General features: G+C 40.9%; 1 protein-coding gene across 4 annotated transcripts in view; it reads left to right on the top strand.

Annotated features, from left to right (window-relative positions):
- SHOC1 (shortage in chiasmata 1) overlaps nt 1-20,606 on the top strand; it is a 102,721-nt gene that overhangs the window by 38,651 nt on the left and 43,464 nt on the right. For all 4 annotated transcript variants that reach the window (XM_051843219.2, XM_051843218.2, XM_051843221.2 and 1 more), the window contains 3 exons: nt 2,954-3,062; nt 13,845-13,939; nt 15,488-15,727. In XM_051843219.2, the coding sequence (XP_051699179.2) occupies nt 2,954-3,062; nt 13,845-13,939; nt 15,488-15,727 (444 nt within the window). The remainder of the gene's footprint in view (nt 1-2,953; nt 3,063-13,844; nt 13,940-15,487; nt 15,728-20,606) is intronic.

The raw sequence follows: 20,606 nt of genomic DNA, 5'->3' as shown, positions 1-20,606 counted from the left end.
AATACCAAAACTGAATAATACATAGAAGAATTATAAAGGTTGGGGAAAAGAAATGCAGGAAGCCATATTAATGTTGAAAATATAAATCAAAATATTATAGCTCAATAAATATAATTTTCTATTTTATTTTAATTTTATCAATTGTATTAGTCAGATTTCTCACTTCTTTAAAATACCTGAGAAGAGCTTTTTGGGAAGAAAAAAGTTTGGAAGTTCACATTTCAAAACCAAGTGGCCCTGGAACTGGTGCTATGGTGTAGCCGATAAAGCTGCTGCCTGCAGTGCCAGCATCCCATATGGGCTCTGGCTTGAGTCTTGGCTGCTCCACTTCCAATCCAGCTCTCTGCTATGGCATGGGAAAGCAGTGGAAGATGGCCCAAGTACTTGGGCCCCTGTACCTACATGGGAGACCCGGAAGAAACTCCTGGCTCTTGGCTTTGAAGAACCGGCCATTGCGGCCAACTGGGGAGTGAACCAGCAGATGGAGGACCTCTCTCTCTCTCTCTGCCTCTGCCTCTCTTTCAAATAAAAAATAAAATTAAAAAAATAAAACAAGTGACCCTGTTAATATGACATTCAGTGGAGGCTGGCAATGCTGAAATATGCATGGAGGAAGGTTCACATGGTGAGCCAGGAAGCAGAGAGAGAAGGTAGACTGAATTCGGTTTAAATAATCAACCCTCTCCCAAGAACCACCTTCCCAGGGCCTAAAGACCTCCCACTGGTCCCACCTACTGGCCTGCTTATTAGATCAAGTTGTACCCTGATCTATCAACAATTAGCACTAGTGTATTACCTGTTAATAGTAAGACTTTTGGATTTAAACATCTGCATGAGTTTGGGGAGCCAAGTCTTGTTTAATCCATAACAGCAGTTTTACTGACCTTTGTTGAAGTTTAATTTTTTTATGTTTTTTTTTTTTGTTTTTTTTTGTTTTTTTTTTTTTTTTTTAATGGCAGAGTGAGAGAGAAAGAGAGGGAAAGGGAGAGGGAGAGAGAGAGAGAGATTGAGATCTTTCAGGCACTGGTTCACTCCCCAATTAGCCACAACAGCTGAGGCTGGGCCATGTTGAAGCCAGGATCCAGGAACTTCATCCAGGTCACCCATGTGGGTGCAGGGGCCCAAGCACTTGGGCCATCCTTCACTCCTTTCCCAGGCACATTAGTAGGGAGCTGGATCAGAAGTGGAGCAGCTGGGATTAAACTGGTGCCCATATGGGATACCAGCTTTGCAGGCAGCTGCTTAACCAGCTATGCCACAATGCCAGCCCTGAAAGTTTAACTTTGTAATCCTGCAAAGCAATATTGTCATTCTCTGGCTGGCGCCGTGGCTCAATAGGCTAATCTTCCGCCTTGTGGCGCCGGCACACCGGGTTCTAGTCCCAGTTGGGGCGCCGGATTCTGTCCTGGTTGCTCCTCTTCCAGGCCAGCTCTCTGCTATGGCCCAGGAGTGCAGTGGAGGATGGCCCAAGTCCTTGGAGCCCTGCACCCGCATAGGAGACCAGGAAAAGCACCTGGCTCCTGGCTTCGGATCAGCGCGGTGCGCCGGCGCCCGGCAGCCATTGGAGGGTGAACCAACGGCAAAGGAAGACCTTTCTCTCTGTCTCTCTCACTGTCCACTCTGCCTGTCAAAAAAAAAAATATATATATATATATATATTGTCATTCTCTGCTCTGTCATTGTTAATTATTATCCTACAAAATTTGGAATCTCAGAATTATCTTTTGTTTCAGTATAATGCCAAATTTTATTGTTTGTTAACTATTCTAATGATACTATTATTTACTTACATTTATAATAGAATCACACACATTAGTCTTTAGAAATTTATTGTTTTATTTATGAGAGTGACAAAAACTGTACCAACTACTCATCAATAAATGAGGATCAATTTTTCAAGACCACTCTATTTTGTCACACTGTGCTAGACCATCTAGGTTCAAACTCATTGAAGAGAATTACTCTTCACAGCACTATTTGCTTAACATAACTAATATTTAGTATTGAAATAAAAAAGATTATCTCCTACATACTAACAACTTGAGCTTTCAGAATTAAAAGCATCATTGCATATAAGACCCTTAGAATTTATCTTACATATATTAAGCTCAATAAAATTTCACTTTCAATATATTTTCCAAAAGAATCACCACTGTTATAATTGAGAGGCCATATAATATGTATGTAATTCCTTGTATAGATGGAATTTTTTAAAAGATTCATTTATTTATTTGAGAAGCAGATTTACAGAGAGAGAGACAGAAAGAGAGGTCTTCCATACACTGGTTCACTCCCCAATGGCTGATCTGAAACTAGAAGCCAGGAGCTTTTTCTAGGAGTCCACGTGGGTGTAGGACCCAAAGCAGTTGGGCCATCTCCCATTGCTTTCCCAGGCTATCAGCAGGGAGCTGGATTGGAATTGGAGCAGCCAGGACTCAAATGGACACCTATATGGTAGGCTGGCGCTGCAGGTGGAGGCTTAACCTCCTTAGTGCTGGCACCATCTAGATGGAAATTTTACAGTGTTATTTCGTATCTCACATAATCCAAATTTATTTTATTTTTTTAATATTTATTTTATTTGAAAGAGAGAAAAAGCCTTCTGTCTTCTGATTCATTCCCAAGTGGCTGCAATGGCTAGGAACCAGGAGCAGGGAGCTTGATCTGGGTCTCCCAAGTGGGTGGCAGGGTCCCAAGTAATTGGGCCGCCTTCTGCTGCTTTTCCCAGGCCATCAGCAGGGAACTGGATTGGAAGTGGCAGCAGCCAGAACTTGAACTAGTGCTCATATGAGATGCCAGCACTGCAGGTGGTAGCTTTACCTACTATGTCATGGCTCTGGCCCCCAAAATATTTTTGCTGTAAGAGAATGAGCAAACATAATACTTACAAAAGCTTTAAAATTGTACTTAATTTTATTAATGTTTGTGTAACTCCAATTTTCATGTATTTCAGAAGAGTTAGAAATGCTGCTAAGTCAGCCACATGGCACAAGTCAACATTCTTCAGTGAATTCATTATGTGCAGGACTTCAGACATATCCGTTGTCTCCTGATTGTAAAAGGTACGTATAGATCATATCTAGAACCAAATTTGCAATTAGAACAAGCAGTCTTTAATCAAAGCTTTCCATATAAAAGCAATTTCCAAGATATCTCATTAAAATATGTAACAGTTTAATGTCTATAGTAGACAACTAGAGGACTATATGAATATGTATGCACATATTTGGTTTTATCCATAGAATATCTTCAGAAAGGAACACAGAAACAAATAACATTGGTGTGTCCAGAAGGGAAGTAGGAAACCTGGTAATATGGGTAGGAGATTTTTTTCACAACACAACCTTTTATGTATTTAAATTTTTTTTTTTTTTTTTTTTTGACAGGCAGAGTGGACAGTGAGAGAGAGAGACAGAGAGAGAAAGGTCTTCCTTTGCCGTTGGTTCACCCTCCAATGGCCGCCGCTGCAGCCGGCGCACCGCGCTGATCCTGGCAGGAGCCAGGAGCCAGGTGCTTTTCCTGGTCTCCCATGGGGTGCAGGGCCCAAGCACCTGGGCCATCCTCCACTGCACTCCCTGGCCATAGCAGAGAGCTGGCCTGGAAGAGGGGCAACCGGGACAGAATCCGGCGCCCCGACCGGGACTAGAACCCGGTGTGCCGGCGCCGCAAGGTGGAGGATTAGCCTATTGAGCCACGGCGCCGGCTATTTAAATTTTTGAATGCGAAGTATTGCTACTAAAAACAAATAACTTCAGGGCCATTGTTGTGGTACAACAGGTTAAGCCACCACCTGCAACAGGGGCATCCTATATGGGGACAGTTCATGTCCCAGATGCTCTACTTCCCTTCCAGATCCCTGCTAATGTGCCTGGGAAAGCAGCAGAAGATGGTCCAAGTCCTTGGGCCCCTGCACCCACATTGCAGACATGCATGAAGCTCCTGACTCCTGGCTTCAGCCTGGCCCAGCCCCCCCATTGATGCCATTTGGGGAATGAACCAGCAAATGGAAGATTTCTATCTCCATCTCTCCCTCTATCTCTCTCTTTCTCTGGCTTTCAAATAAATAAATTTATAAAAAAAATCAAATAACTTGAAAATGTTAAGATTCTGCCATTGGAATAATATGCTTAGCATATTGCCCTGGATACTTACACTGCCTCTATTGGCATGCACTGGATAAATGGTGTGTAAGTCTTCTAGGGCTGCCATACAAATATCCAAGATGAGGTGGCATAAACAACAGAAATTTATTTCCTCACATTCTGGAGCTAGAAATCAAGAATAAGTGTCAGCTTTTGGGGGTGAACCACCGGAAGGAAGACCTTTCTCTCTGTCTCTCTCTCACTGTCTATAACTCTCTCTGTCTCTCTCTCTCAATGTCTAAAAAAATTTTTTTTTAATTTAAAAAAAAAGAAAGAAAAAAAAAAGAATAAGTGTCAGCTGCAGGGTTGGTTCTGTCTACAGGCCTGATTCTTTGGCTTACAGATGACTGTTTTCTCCCTTCATCTTCATATGGTTTTTCCTCCATCCTTGTCTGCCTTCTAATCTCCTCCTCTTTTTTTTATTTATTTTTTATTTTTTGACAGGCACAGTGGACAGTGAGAGAGAGAGACAGAGAGAAAGGTCTTCCTTTGCCGTTGGTTCAGCCTCCAATGGCCGCCGCGGCCAGCGCGCTGCGGCCGGCGCACCGCGCTGATCTGATGGCAGGAGCCAGGAGCCAGGTGCTTTTCCTGGTCTCCCATGGGGTGCAGGGCCCAAGCACCTGGGCCATCCTCCACTGCACTCCCTGGCCACAGCAGAGAGCTGGCCTGGAAGAGGGGCAACCGGGACAGAATCCGGTGCCCCAACCGGGACTAGAACCTGGTGTGCCAGCGCCGCAAGGCGGAGGATTAGCCTAGTGAGCCGTGGCGCCGGCCTTCTCCTCCTCTTATAAGGACACCATCATGTTGGATTAGGGTGTAATTTAATGACCGTATTTAACTTAATTATCATTTTAAAGACTCTGTCTCCAAATACAGATTCTGAAGTATTGAGGGTTAGGGCTTCAGCAAATGAATTTGGAGGTGGGTTGCGAGGATAATTCAGATCATAATAAGAGATTTGAGAGCTATGGACTAGAGCCAGATTGCCTGGCTCTATCAATTACTAACTCTGAGAATTTATTTGCTCTGTGCTTCAGTTTCTTTATCTGTAATACTGGGATCATAGTGGTATCTACCTCAGCGGGTTGTTATGAGCTTTCTTTTTTTTTTTTTTTTTTTTTTCTTTTTTTTTTCTGACAGGCAGAGTGGACAGTGAGAGAGAGAGACAGAGAGAGAAAGGTCTTCCTTTGCTGTTGGTTCACCCTCCAATGGCCGCCGCTGCAGCCGGCGCACCGCGCTGATCCGATGGCAGGAGCCAGGATCCAGGTGCTTTTCCTGGTCTCCCATGGGGTGCAGGGCCCAAGCACTTGGGCCATCCTCCACTGCACTCCCTGGCCACAGCAGAGAGCTGGCCTGGAAGAGGGGCAACCGGGACAGAATCCAGCGCCCCGACCGGGACTAGAACCCGGTGTGCCGGCGCCGCAAGGTGGAGGATTAGCCTATTGAGCCACGGCGCCAGCTCTGTTATGAGCTTTCTAAAAGATATGCCACAGGGGCTGGCGCAGTGGCGCAGTGGGTTAATGCCCTGGCCTGAAGCGCTAGCATCCCTTATGGGTGCCGGTTCAAGACCCGGCTGCTCCACTTCTGATCCAGCTCTCTGCTGTGGCCTGGGAAAGCAGTACAAGATGGCCCAAGTGCTTGGGCCCCTGCACCCACGAGGGAGACCTGAAAGAAGCTCCTGGCTCCTGGCTTCGGATCGGCACAGCTCCGGCCGTTGCAGCCAATCTCTCTCTCTCTCTCTCGTTGTAACTCTTTCAAATAAATAAATAAATCTTTTTTTAAAAAACAGATATGCCATAGATATCTGGCTAGGAATAGCCAAAGATCACAGAACAGCATGGACAGTGGTTGATCAATAGATTTGGCTATCACTTTGCTCCCCTTAGGAGTGCTAAGGGTCATATCCATCTTCAACAGAGGACGTCCACTGACTGTTCACCTCTGTCAATATGAGCAAGTATTGGAGGAACCAGATGTATAAAACTAAGGCTTGATCTTAAGTTGGTTCAATACCCCATTGTTACTGCAGAAAATGGTGTGTAAATTAGCATTGATATTGTAGGGCTAAGTAATTGTATTCTAATTTAAGCCAAATTTTCTTAGCTTAATAGCCCAGCATCCTTGCCTTTTGTAAACAATCTGAGAGAGATTTGGTAGCTGTTTTCTCTCAAGTGGCATAAGTTTAACAATGTTTCTAAGGTAGATTAGTCTGCTATCCTGTAATAATGTCACCCTATTCCTCTTTTTTTTTTTTTTTGGCTTCTTTACAAGTTTTTTTTTTAACTTTTATTTAATGAATATAAATTTCCAAAGTACAGCTTATGGATCACAATGGCCTCCACCCCATAACGTCCCTCCCACCCGCAACCCTCCCCTTTCCCACTCCCTCTCCCCTTCCATTCACATCAAGATTCATTTTCGATTCTCTTTATATACAGAAGATCAGTTTAGCATATATTAAGTAAAGGTTTCAACAGTTTGCTCCCACACAGAAACATAAAGTTAAAAATACTGTTTGAGTACTAGTTATAGCATTAAATCTCAATGTACAGCACACTAAGGCCAAAGATCCTACATGAGGAGTAAGTGCACAGTGACTCCTGTTGTTGACTTAACAAATTGACACTCTTGTTTATGGCATCAGTAATCACCCTAGGCACTTGTCATGAGCTGCCAAGGCTATGGAAGCCCCCTGAGTTCACTGACTCTGATTATATTTAAACAAGGCCATGGTCAAGGTGGAAGTTCTCTCCTCCCTTCAGAGAAAGGTACCTCCTTCTTTGATGACCTGTTCTTTCCACTGGGATCTCACTCGCGGAGATCTTTCATTTAGGTTTTTTTTCCCCCAGAGTGTCTTGGCTTTCCATGCCTGAAATACAATTAATATATTTGAAAGAGGGGCAGAGGGTAGAAGGGGAGAGAGAGAAAGAGAGAGAAGTCTTCCATCTGGTGGTTGACTCCCCCATTTCCCACTACAGCTGGCACTGGGCTAAGCTGAAGCCAGGAGCCAGGAACTCCATCTGGTTTCCTACATGGGTGGCAGGAACCCAAGAATTTGGACTATCATCCATTACCTTCCCAGGTACGTTAGCAGGGAGATGGATCAGAAGCTGCTGGAACTCAAACTGGCACTCCAATATAGGATGTGGGTGTCCCAAGTGCTAGTTTCACTCACTGCTCCACAAAAGCCATCCTACCTCTTCCTTTTTATGCCAATTAGATACAAAACTAGAAATATATAGTACAGTCTCTTTTTTTCCCACTGAAAACCTGTAACTTAATGTGTTCTAAAATAACACATTTTCAGAAAAATTACTGGAAAGTCTGCAAGTTTCCAATGAGTTATTTCAGTACTGGAGACTGTGAGAGCCGTGTGCTGGGTTTTGAGTTCTTAGTTATGATGAATAGATCTACCAGAAGAGAGTGCTTTTGGGTCACAGGAACCAATGGGGGTCAAGATTTTGGAACTCATTACTTGTTGGTTAGGCTTCTATTCCTGGTCTTGCGAAGATGTTAAAGCCTAAGATGAGGGAGTTGGTACCGAGGGCTGCCAAATACATCTTGTCTTCTAGCTATGAATTATTTGCCCTTGTGGGGCATATTTGTGCTATACATAACTATTATGAACAAGAACTGTTCATATTAGATATAAGAGCTTAAAAATAGCATAGGAGAAGTATGGAAATGACTTAAATTGTTTAAATAATTTTAGTACCTTTGCTAAGGGTACAAGGTTTTTTGAGATTTATTTACTTGAAATTTTTGAGATTTATTTATTTATTTTTTTTAATTTTTTGACAGGCAGAGTGGACAGTGAGAGAGAGAGACAGAGAGAAAGGTCTTCCTTTGCCGTTGGTTCACCCTCCAATGGCCGCCGCGGCCGGCGCGCTGCGGCCGGCGCACCGCGCTGATCCGAAGGCAGGAGTCAGGTGCTTATCCTGGTCTCCCATGCGGGTGCAGGGCCCAAGCACTTGGGCCATCCTCCACTGCCTTCCTGGGCCACAGCAGAGAGCTAGCCTGGAAGAGGGGCAACCGGGACAGAATCGGGTGCCCCGACTGGGACTAGAACCCGGTGTGCCGGCGCCTCAAGGTTGTTTTTTTTTTTTTTTTTTTTTTTAAGATTTATTTTATTTATTTTAGAGGCAAAGTTACAGAGAAGAAGAAAGAGAGAGAGAGATGTTGCCTATTGGTTCATTCCCCAAATGGCTACAATGGCCAGGGCTGAGCCAGGCCAAAGACAGAAGCCAGGAGCTTCATCCAGGTCTGCAACATAGGTGCAGGGTCCCAGGCACTTAGGGTCCCATCTTCTGCTTTCTCAGGTGCATTAACAGGGAACTGGATGGGAAGTGGAGCACCAGAACTGGTGCCCAAATGAGATGCCAGTATTGCAGGCAGCAGCTTAACCCTTGAATGCCACAACACTTGCCCCTTATTAGTGTTCTTTTACTATTTATTCACTCCAAAAACCCCAATCCATCTTTTAAGGTAGATTGGTAATTCAAAATAGAAACTAGCAGAAATTAGTGTAATCCTGAAGTGTTTATTTAAAGTATAATGAACTGCTTAATCTCACATGTAACTTAATAATTTATTGTTATGATTCAACAAATTAATGAGAATTTATGATACAATTTTTATGAATTATGATTTGGCAAAGTTAAGACAAAAAAGGCTTTAAAAGTGTCTACTGATTCAGGAGTCATTTGAAACAACTGAAATAAATTGTCTCATTATTACTATCTTTACCAGAAAGAGTTAAATCACTTCCGTTTGGTTCGTGACTATAAAAACTTAAAAGCCCTTGTTTTATAAATGGATTTACACTTCAAATATAAATCTAAAAACAAGGAGAGAAAGGATTAGAATTTTTAAACAAAACAGGGGCAGACATGTGGTGCAACTCTTAAATTGTTGATAGGGATGACTGCATCATGACTGCATCCCATATCCAAATGCTTGGGTCAAGTCTTGGCTTCTCTACTTCTGTTCTAGCTTCCTACCTACCACTGCACACCCTGAGAGGCAGCAAATGATGGGTCAGGTATTTGGGTCCCTGGAATCCACGTGGGAAGCTCAGATTGAATTCTGGACTCTTGGCTTTGGCCTGACGCAGCCCTGGCTGTTGCATGCATTTGGGAAGTAAACCAGTTGATGAAGGATTTCTCTTTCTGTCTCTCTGCCCTTCACATAAAATGAAATAACATTTTTTAAGAAATTTAAAACAGAAGAGAAAATCATAAATAATGTTATTGTACCTGTAAGTTATTTTTATGGCCCCAATTACTTTTATTTCAGAACACAACATTTTGGCTAGAAATAATACTTTGTTAATAAATATTTTTAGTTCCTATCACATGTGAGACTCTATGCTAGGTTGTATGGGGCTATAATGAAAAGTCTATGTGTTCTAAGCCGGCGCCGTGGCTCAATAGGCTAATCCTCCACCTTGCGGCGCCGGCACACCGGGTTCTAGTCCCGGTCGGGGTGCCGGATTCTGTCCCGGTTGCCCCTCTTCCAGGCCAGCTCTCTGCTATGGCCAGGGAGTGCAGTGGAGGATGGCCCAGGTGCTTGGGCCCTGCACCCCATGGGAGACCAGGAAAAGCACCTGGATCCTGGCTCCTGCCATCGGATCAGCGCGGTGCGCCGGCTGCAGCGGCGGCCATTGGAGGGTGATCCAACGGCAAAGGAAGACCTTTCTCTCTGTCTCTCTCTCTCACTGTCCACTCTGCCTGTCAAAAAAAAAAAAAAAAAAAAAAAAAAAAAAAAAAAAAGAAAAGTCTATGTGTTCTAAGACTTTATTTCCATACTAACTGACTACAGATTTGTGAACAAATATTTGGGATCAAAGAATATATCAAATTCAGACATGTCTTCAGGAGGTTTCATTAAAAGTTAAACTATTTGTCTGCATTGGATGTTGTTTGCCTAAATATTTTCCTTTCCTTTAACTTAAAAAAAATTGACTATAATCTAGGATGTCTAGTTGTCAGAGTCCTTCATAAGATTCAAGAATTGTCTAGATTCTCAGTGTCAGATTTTCTATGACATGACCAGATTTTTGCATTATGTGAGTAAATTGAATGGAAAAACCTAACTTTCCACTCCCCAGATTGTCAGTTTAACTAGTAGTACTTACAATTAGTATGCTTGTAAATGTTCCATATGAGCAGAGTGACAAAATACAATCAACTCTCAGTCAGGGAGAATGGGACGTTTGGGGCGCATATTAAAGGGCTTGTGAATAAATGGCCTTTTCCCTCCCTACCAAGGCTAATAGCTTCATGGCTGGATGAGCTGTGATTTACGCGGATTACCATGCATATTTCCTCCCCCAGACACAGGCATGCACAGATGCACATCGCTCACACATCCACCAAGATTGAGGGACCTGAACTAAACTTTAGGAATCTGCTACCTCTGAAGAAAGTAGAACAGACAGAACTTTTTCATAGTTTTTTGTCCCCAGAATTTCTATATAGAATAGATTGGGGATGGCAGTTTTGTAAAAAGAAAATGTTGTTGAAGCTGGTATTCCATGGTAAGCACAGTAATTCTAGATAGATTGTAATTTTATTTGAAGTGCTATATAGGATTGGTGCTGGTATAGGTCATGGAAGGAAATGCTGAAATCCTCACAAGTCAGAACCCTCTAGCTCTAGGCTCCATTGAAAGAAAGAGCAATTAAGGGATTCTTCCCAGGAAAGGAGAAAGTAAGTGAAATTTGGTCTATGGAACTGTTTTTCAGTTCTTATGTTTATAAAATAGTTACTTTTTCACTTGCTTTTGAGTGTGAAAAATTCTTAGAAAAATACTTTTTTTATTCATATAGGTTTTATTTGTTTTTTTTTTTAACTTTTATTTAATGAATATAAATTTCCAAAGTACAGCTTATGGGTTACAATGGCTTCCCCCCAATAACTTCCCTCCCACCCGCAACCCTCCCCTTTCCCACTCCCTCTCCCCTTCCATTCACATCAAGATTCATTTTCAATTCTCTTTATATACAGAAGATCAGTTTAGTATATATTAAGTAAATGTTTCAACAGTTTGCACCCACATAGAAACACAAAGTGAAAAATACTGTTTGAGTACTAGTTATAACATTAAATCACAATGTACAGCACATTAAGGACAGAGATCCTACATGAGGAGTAAGTACATAGTGACTCCTGTTGTTGACTTAACAATTTGACACTCGTTTACGGCATCAGTAATCACCCTAGGCTCTAGTCATGAGTTGCCAAGGCTACGGAAGCCTTTTGAGTTCACCAACTCTGATCATATTTAGACAAGGTCGTAGTCAGAGTGGAAGTTCTTTCCTCCCTTCAGAGAAAGGTACCTCCTTCTTTGATGACCTGTTCTTTTCACTGGGATCTCACTCGCGGAGATCTTTCATTTAGGTTTTTGTTGTTGTTGTTGTTGTTGTTGTTGCCAGAGTGTCTTGGCTTTCCATGCCTGAAATACTCTCATGGGCTTTTCAGCCGGATCCACATGCCTTAAGGGCTGATTCTGAGGTCAGAGTGCTGTTTAGGACATCTGCCATTCTGAGTCTGCTGTGTATCTCGCTTCCCATGTTGGATCATTCTCTCCCTTTTTGATTCTATCAGTTAGTATTTGCAGACACTAGTCTTGTTTATGTGATCCCTTTGGCTCTTAGTCCTATCCTTATGATCAATTGTGAACAGAAATTGATCACTGGGACTAGTGAGAGGGCATTGGTACATGCCACCTTGATGGGATTGAATTGGAATCCCCCGGTATGTTTCTAACTCGACTGTTTGGGGCAAGTCAGCTTGAGCATGTCCTGAATTGCACATCTCTTCCCTCTCTTATTCCCACTCTTATATTTAACAGCGATCACTTTTCAGTTAAGTTTCAACACTTAAGAATAACTATGTATTGATTACAGTATTCAACAAAAAGTATTAAGTAGAACAAACAAAAAAAATACTAAGAGGGATAACGTATTAAGTTGTTCATCAACAGTCATGGCAAGGGCTGATCAAGTCACCGTTTCTCATAGTGTTCATTTCACTTTAACAGGTTTCCTTTTTGGTGCTTGGTTAGTTGTCACCGATCAGGGAGAACATATGATATTTGTCCCTTTGGACTGGCTTATTTCACTCAGCATAATGTTTTCCAAATTCCTAACAGGGATCACTTTTCAGATAAAATTTAAACGCCTAAGAATAATTGTGTGTTAATTACAGAATTCAACCAATAGTATTAGAACAAAAAAAATACTAAAATGGATAAAGTATTACATTGTACATCAACAGTCAGGACAAGAGCTGATCAAGTCACTGTTTCTCATAGTGTCCATTTCACTTCGACAAGTTTCCCTTTCGGTGCTCAGTTAGTTGTCGCCGATCAGGGAGAACATATGATATTTGTCCCTTTGGGACTGGCTTAATTCACTCAGCATGATGTTTTCCAGATTCCTCCATCTTGTTGCAAATGACCAGGTTTCATTGTTTTTGACTGCTGTTTAGTATTCTATAGAGTACATGTCCCATAATTTCTTTATCCAGTCTACTGTTGATGGGCATTTGGGTTGGTTCCAGGCCTTACCTATTGTGAATTGAGCTGCCATAAACATTAATGTGCAGACAGCTTTTTTGTTTGCCAATTTCATTTCCTTTGGGTAAATTCCAAGTAGTGGGATGGCTGGGTTGGATGGTAGGGTTATATTCAGGTTTCTGAGGAGTCTCCAGACTGACTTCCATAGTGGCTTAACCAGTTTGCTTTCCCACCAACAGTGGGTTAGTGTCCCTTTTTCCCCACATCCTCTCCAGCATCTATTGTTGGTAGATTTCTGAATGTGAGCCATTCTAACCGGGGTGAGGTGAAACCTCATTGTGGTTTTGATTTGCATTTCCCTGATTGCTAGTGATATTGAACATTTTTTCATGTGTCTGTTGGCCATTTGGATTTCCTCTTTTGAAAAATGTCTATTGAGGTCCTTGGCCCACTCTTAAGTGGGTTGTTTGTTTTGATGTTGTGGAGTTTCTTGATTTCTTTGTAGATTCTGGTTATCAACCCTTTATCTGTTGCATAGTTTGCAAATATTTTTTTCCCATTCTGTTGGTTGCCTCTTCACTTTCCTGACTGCTTCTTTTGAAGTACAGAAACTTCTCAATTTGATGCAATCCCAAATATTAATTTTGGCTTTGACTGCCTGTGCTTCTGGGGTATTTTCCAAGAAGTCTTTGCCTGTACCTATATCTTGCAGGGTTTTTCCAATGCTCTCTAATAATTTGATGGTGTCAGGTCGTAGATTTAAGTCTTTAATCCATGTTGAGTGAATTTTTGTGTAAGGTGAAAGGTAGGGGTCTTGCTTCATGCTTCTGCACGTGGAAATCCAGTTTTCCCAGCACCATTTATTGAATAGACTGTCCTTACTCCAGGGATTGGTTTTGGATCCTTGATCAAATATAAGTTGGCTGTAGATGTTTGGATTGATTTCTGGTGTTTCTATTCTGTTCCATTGGTCTATCCATCTGTTTCTGTACCAGTACCATGCTGTTTTGATAACAACTGCCCTGTAGTATGTCCTGAAATCTGGTATTGTGATGCCTCCGGCTTTGTTTTTGTTGTACAAGATTGCTTTAGCTATTCGAGGTCTCCTGTTTTCTTGAAGTTTTATCATGCAAAAAACCTAAATATTATCAATGTATTCAACATTAACTCTTCTTTTTTTAGTAATTTACTTACTGCTGAGGAATCAGCTAAGAAATATGCTGTGGTGCAGCAATCAGAAAGCTGCAGAAGCTCTTCGGACACACTGTTGCTTACAGGTAAAGAGTAATTGCTTTTGAATGGTAAATAGAAAGTACAGGTGAAAAGGTACAATCAGGAGAAATTGGGATATTAGTTTTCTTTGACCATTTCTTAACATAGAATATTACTTAGCTCAAAGTTAAACCATCTGGAGATTTGCCTGAAAGTCCATTATGCTAAATGCAGGAGTATATGACAAGATCTTAATCTTGCTGAATTATTTGCATTTATATTTTCTGATTTTCTGGTTAATTCTTATATGTAGAAGGGAAAAAAGAAAAAATAATAAAGGTATTACATAAAGCAGTCCCATATGTATAGTTTGTATTTGCAAGTTTGTAAGTTTGGTTGCAAATTTTAAATTTCCACATAGCTAATGGTAAAATTAAGGTTAAAATCTTTGGTTTTCTATGGTTTCCAAAAGAAGATATTTAAAACAAGGTGTATTTACAGTTTAACAAAATAATTTTGAGTTGAATTTAAATTTCTTGTGTATATTTAAAATGTATCTGTGTAAGTTAAACTCTTTTGTGTCTAAACTACTCCATTATGGCAATGGAACAGTGAATAAAATATTCTTTTTAAAAAATTTGGAATAATCACTAGACTGCATTTGGAGGCCAAAAACAAAATGAAAACAAGAACCCTGGGAAGTAAACACTATAGCTGGCTTTTACACCACGGGTTTCTGCTAAACCGTGGAGACCTCAAGTTTCAGCTCCTCTGAATATTAAGATTTCTCTCTATTGAGGCTAAAAAGTAATGGCACAGCAAACTCTGTGCCACAGTATTCAAGATTGTATTCATCATAAAATCTAAACAGGAGCCTGCGCTGTGGTGCAGTAGGTTAATCCTCCTCCTGTGGCGCCAGCATCCCATATGGGTGCCAGTTCTAGTCCCCGGCTGCCCCTCTTCCAGTACAGTTCTCTGCTGTTGCCCGGGAAAGCAGCAGCAGATGGCCCCAGTCCTTGGGCCCCTGCACCCACGTAGGAGACCAGGAAGAAGTGCCTGGCTCCTGGCTTCAGATCAGCACAGGTCTGGCCGTTGCGACCATTTGGGGAGTGAACCAATGGAAGGAAGACCTTTCTCTCTGACTCTCCTTCTCACTATCTGTAGCTCTAACTCTCAAATAAAATAAATAAAATCTTTAAAAAAAAAACTAAACAAATACATCTTCTTATTTAGAGTCTTTATAATGAATTAGAATTTCTGACAAAATAAATTTTATAATCAAAATGTTAAATTTAGTAACCAAAAATGGTCAAATAAAATAATGGTTCCTTTCTCCTACTAAATATACAATAACTTTAACTTCTTGGTAGTTACAAAAATTGAAAAAAATTATTTACATGACTTCTGTGATCATAATAGCTTGAGCTTTTTAGAAATATTAGCATTTTGAAAGCAATGCCAGATATAACTTCAAGTTTTACCTTTTCCTAACGCGTGAAAATATAAACCATAATGAAATTTCAATGTGGTTCTATTTATTGCATTTTTTATTTCTTTTGCTTTGTAGGCTATTTCTGACTTTTTTTTTTTTTTTTTTGGTTACTTGTTTTAAGCACCAGGTATTCAAGAGTGCATTGGTCAATATTCAGTTACAGATCTTCCAAGTATGGTGTCTATTGAGGAAGAAAGTCTTGTGATTGATCCTGTAAAGGTGGAGTGCCAGAAAAAAGCAAGTCTAAGTCCAAAGATGATAGGAAGTTTGGAAAACACAAACACATCTTTGGATCATTGTCTATCTCTAAATGATACTAAAATGACAATGTTTTTGCCTGAAAACATGCTTCAATTAGAATGTAAGTACATAATATTAAATATGACTTATGTGAACAATTTCAAAAAGAAAAAAAATGGTAAATACTGGATTTCCTGTTGGTGACTGGGGAAATATAACATGTCTCAACATTTTGGTTCTGGCTCTCCTAGGATTAAGACTTTTTGTTTTTCTTGGCCCCATTTTCTTCAAAAAAGAAAAAGAAAAAAAATTGACTATTAATCCAAAAGTTCTATTCTGTTTTAAAATTTTATAATCTCGGGGTCGGTGCCGTGGCTCACTTGGTTAATCCTCCACCTGCGGCGCTGGCATCCCATATGGGCGCCGGGTTCTAGTGCCGGTTGCTCCTCTTCCAGTCCAGCTCTCTGCTGTGATCCAGGAGGGCAGTGGAGGATGGCCCAAGTGCTTGAGCACCTGCACCCACATGGCAGACCAGGAGGAGGCACCTGGCTCCTGGCTTCGGATCGGCGTAGCTCCAGCCTTGGTGGCCATTTCGGGGGTGAACCAACAGAAAAAGGAAAACCTTTCTCTCTGTCCCTCTCTCTCTCACTGTCTAACTCTATCTGTCAAATAAATTAAAAAAAATATATATATATAATTTCAGTTTTTAAACTTCTAGCTACTTTCAATTAAAATAACTGTTTCTTTTTATAATTGAATAGTTGTGAGCACAGTTGTACTTTGTATATACATCAGCCTAGGCACAACCTAGCATTTTGCAGTAATATTTTTTGACACATCAGCAGTGGGACATAGCCACTTGATAATAACTAGTACTCTCTCTTCAACAATATAAAATCTTCCTTTGTTACTAAAAAGTTTATTAATATGGCATTTCCTACTTGTATAATTTAAGAAGGCAAAAATGTCTTTTGATGTATCATTTGAGTTATTTTTGGTTGATATCTATGCCATTTTAGTAAACAGAACATACATAGCATAAATTCTACCTCTTTGAAGTATGCATATATTGTTTTAAAATCACTATGTGTAATAACTAGTAAATTTATGTCTTAAAGAATTTTGGGGGGCCAGCGCTATGGCATAGCAGGTAAAGTGCCGCCTGCAGTGCCAGTATCCCATATGGGCGCCGATTTAAGTCCCAGCTGCTCCACTTCCCATCCAGCTCTCTGCTTTGGCCTCAGAAAGCAGTGGAAGATGACCCAAGGCCTTGGGCCCCTGCACCTGTGTGGGAGACCTAGAAGAAGCTCCTGGCTCCTAGCTTCGGAATGGTGCAGCTCTGGCTGTTGCAGCCAACTGGGGAGTGAACAAGCAGATGGAAGACCTCTCTCTCTCTCTCTCTGCCTCTCCTTCTCTCTGTGTAACTCTGACTTTCAAATACATAAATAAATCTTTTTAAAAAAATTTTTTCAATTGATTTGTTATAGAGTAATAATATATTTAAAAGTGAATTTTAGTAATTATTATGTATGTTGGGATACTATATATGTTGGAGTGATTTCTAAGACAAAAGACAGAGGACAAGAGTTGTAGCACAGTGTATTAAGCTGCTGTTTGGACTCTTGCATTCCAGATCGGAGTGCTGGTTCAAGTCTGGGCTGCTCTTTTTATCTAGCTTCCTGCTAATAACCCTGGAGGAATTGGTTCAAATGCTTGTGCCCCTGTCGGGTTGTGGGAGACCTAGGTTGAGTTCTCAGCTGCTGGTTTTGGCCTCTCCCAGCCCTGGCTGTTGTTGGTATTTGGGGAGTAAGCCAGTGGCTAGATTCTCTCTCTCTCTCTTAATCTGCCTTAATTTTTTTTTAAAGTGCTTGGGTATGGTAGGTGGTAGGAAGGAAAACAGATACACAGATTATATCAAGCAAATGTACAACAAGTCCACCCCAGAATATATATATATATATATATAGACAGGCAGAGTGGACAGTGAGAGAGAGACAGAGAGAAAGGTCTTTCTTTTTTGCCGTTGGTTCACCCTCCAATGGCCGCCGCAGCAGGCGCGCTGCAGCCGGCACACCGTGCTGATCCGATGGCAGGAGCCAGGTACTTCTCCTGGTCTCCCATGGGGTGCAGGGCCCAAGCACTTGGGCCATCCTCCACTGCACTCCCAGGGCAGCAGAGAGCTGGCCTGGAAGAGGGGCAACCGGGACAGAATCTGGCGCCCCGACTGGGACTAGAACCCGGTGTGCTGGCGCCACAAGGCAGAGGATTAGCCTAGTGAGCCGTGGCGCCGGCCCCCAGAATATATTTTGAAAGAGATTTTAGGTCAGGTTGCTAGACAAAAAGCAGGAAGATTTTATGGAGTCTTCAAATATCTAGATAATGTATTGAGTCTATAAAACTATGTAAAACTCTTAGGTTACCCATTTGAGGTTAAAATAAAACATTTAATTCATTTTAATAGCCAATAGAATTATAGTGATGGTGTAATTCTGAAGTTTAAGAAGCAATAACCATTTCTGGAACCCATAGCTAAGTTAGCAGGGTAGGGTACTTAAAGGGAAAATAGTAGAGGAAAATAACCAGAAATGAAATAATAAATAATCCCTATCACCTTGCTAACCATACTGTATGATCTCTAGATAACATCTCAGAGATTATAAATTGGTAGCACCCAAGTTCTATTGATCCCACTCATTATTAACTCATGTAATTACTTACCAACATTTTTTTTTTTTTTTTGACAGGCAGAGTGGACAGTGAGAGAGAGAGACAGAGAGAAAGGTCCTCCTTTGCCGTTGGTTCACCCTCCAATGGCCACCGCGGCCGGCGCGCTGCGGCCAGCGCACCGCGCTGATCCGATGGCAGGAGCCAGGAGCCAGGTGCTTTTCCTGGTCTCCCATGGGGTGCAGGGCCCAAGCACCTGGGCCATCCTCCACTGCACTCCCTGGCCACAGCAGAGGGCTGGCCTGGAAGAGGGGCAACCGGGACAGAATCCGGCGCCCCGACCGGGACTAGAACCCGGTGTGCCGGCGCCGCAAGGCGGAGGATTAGCCTAGTGAGCCACGGCGCCGGCCTTACTTACCAACATTTAAGAGTTGGAAAATTTCACAAATATGATCTGTATTTTAATTTTATCTTTAAATGTTCAAAATCTGAACTCAGAATCTCAAATGGCAAGGTTATCTGGGGCCCTTAGCATCTTACCCATTTAGATAGGCCATGCACTCCCTAACTTTCCAGAGTCCTCAGCACTTATAAATTGATGGCAGGTGTTAGTTGGCATTTGATATAGCTCTTACACTTTTGTCATAGGCTCAGTACAGTTAAGAGAAAAGTAAAATGTTTCAGTTAAGATGAAAGTGAAATGCCTCAATAAAAGCAAAAACTAAATCAAAAAAATTTTAGATCACATTTTAGAGGGAAATAATAAAATTTTTATTATTTGAACACTAGCCATGTATGTGTTCATACATTTATATAATTTAGTTGGCCCTATAGGCATTTAAGGTTTTTAGCAAATCAACTTTTTGAAATGTAATTTACATGTAATAAACAGCACCCAGTAAACTGTACAGTTTGATACATGTGGCAAGTGTATGTGACTGTGAAAAAGCCACCACAATTAAGATATTTTAAAAAGTTTTCCTGTGCCCCTTTGGAGCCATTCTCCCTCCATCTCACTGCTCTTCCCTTCCAGCCTTCACCCTGGACTCTTGGCAATCACTGGTCTACTTTCTATCATTATATATTAGTTTTCTCTACTCTGGAATTTCATGTATGTACTCTTATGTATCTGGCTTCTTCCACTTAGCTTTTTAAAATTCATTCATGATGTATATATCACTAGTTCATTTCTTTTTTTATGAGGAATTTGAATTTCCTTCCCAGTTTTTTATTATTGTAAATAAACCTGCTATGAATATTCTTGTACATGTCTCTTTGCGGACATATGCTATCATTTCATGAGTGAATGTCTAAAATTAGAAATATTGAGTCTCATGGTAGGTATATGTTTAATTTTATAAGAAACTAATAGATTGTTTACCAAAGTAATTTCACCATTATACATTCTACTAGTGATGTGTGAGGGTTCCAATTAAACTATATCTTTGACAATACATGGTATTGGCAGTCTTAAATTTTAGCCATTCAAATGGTGTGTTGTGGCTTTCCATTGAGATTTTATTTGGATTTCTGTAATGACTAATGATAAGGAGTATATTTTATGCATGCATTACTACTTTATATATTTAAAAAAATACAGCTTTGTTGATCTATAATTCACATGACTTACAGTTGACCTATTTAAAGTATACTATTCAATAGTTTTTAATATAATCACAGAGCTATACAATCATAATCCTGATGGCTCACTCCCCAAATGCCAGAAACAGCCAGGGCTGGGAAAGGCTGAAACTGAGACCCTGGAACTCAATCTTTTTCTCCCATGTGGTCATCAGAGACCCAAAGACTTGAGCTATCACTTGCTGCCTCTCAGGGTGTATATTAGCAGGAAAGTGGAATGGGAAAGGGTGCCAGGACTCCAATCTAGCCACTCTAGTATGGGATATGGACATCCCAAGCTGGATCTTAACCACTGTGCCAAATGTCTGTCTTGCCAATTTTTAAATTGTGTTGATTTTTAAACATTGAAGAGAGCTTTATACATTTTGGATCCAGTTCTTTGTCAGTTGTATGTGTTGTAAGCGTTCTAGTCTTTGGCTTTCTTGGTTTGTAAGTTTTTGACTTGTAGTGTAACTGTTGCCTCTAAGACTATGACTACCAATAAGGCTTTTCAGGAACTGTTTCTTTGCTTTGTTACTTAGCTCTTGTAGTAAGAAAACTAAGTACTAAATTTTTATCCTTTTAAACAATTTGTCTTATTCAGACTAACAATTGTTTTAAAACCAGGAAACAAAGTACTCTTAAGGATAAAATTCTATTAATAAAACAGTCACAACTAAAAGTAATCCTAATCAAATGCTTGTTTAAGCATGGAA

The sequence above is a fragment of the Oryctolagus cuniculus genome, chromosome 1, assembly GCF_964237555.1.
Source record: "Oryctolagus cuniculus chromosome 1, mOryCun1.1, whole genome shotgun sequence".
NCBI classification, from domain to species: Eukaryota; Metazoa; Chordata; class Mammalia; order Lagomorpha; family Leporidae; genus Oryctolagus; species Oryctolagus cuniculus.
The sequence above is the reverse complement of the archived record's forward strand: the minus strand, read 5'-3'. Positions and strand labels throughout refer to the sequence as shown.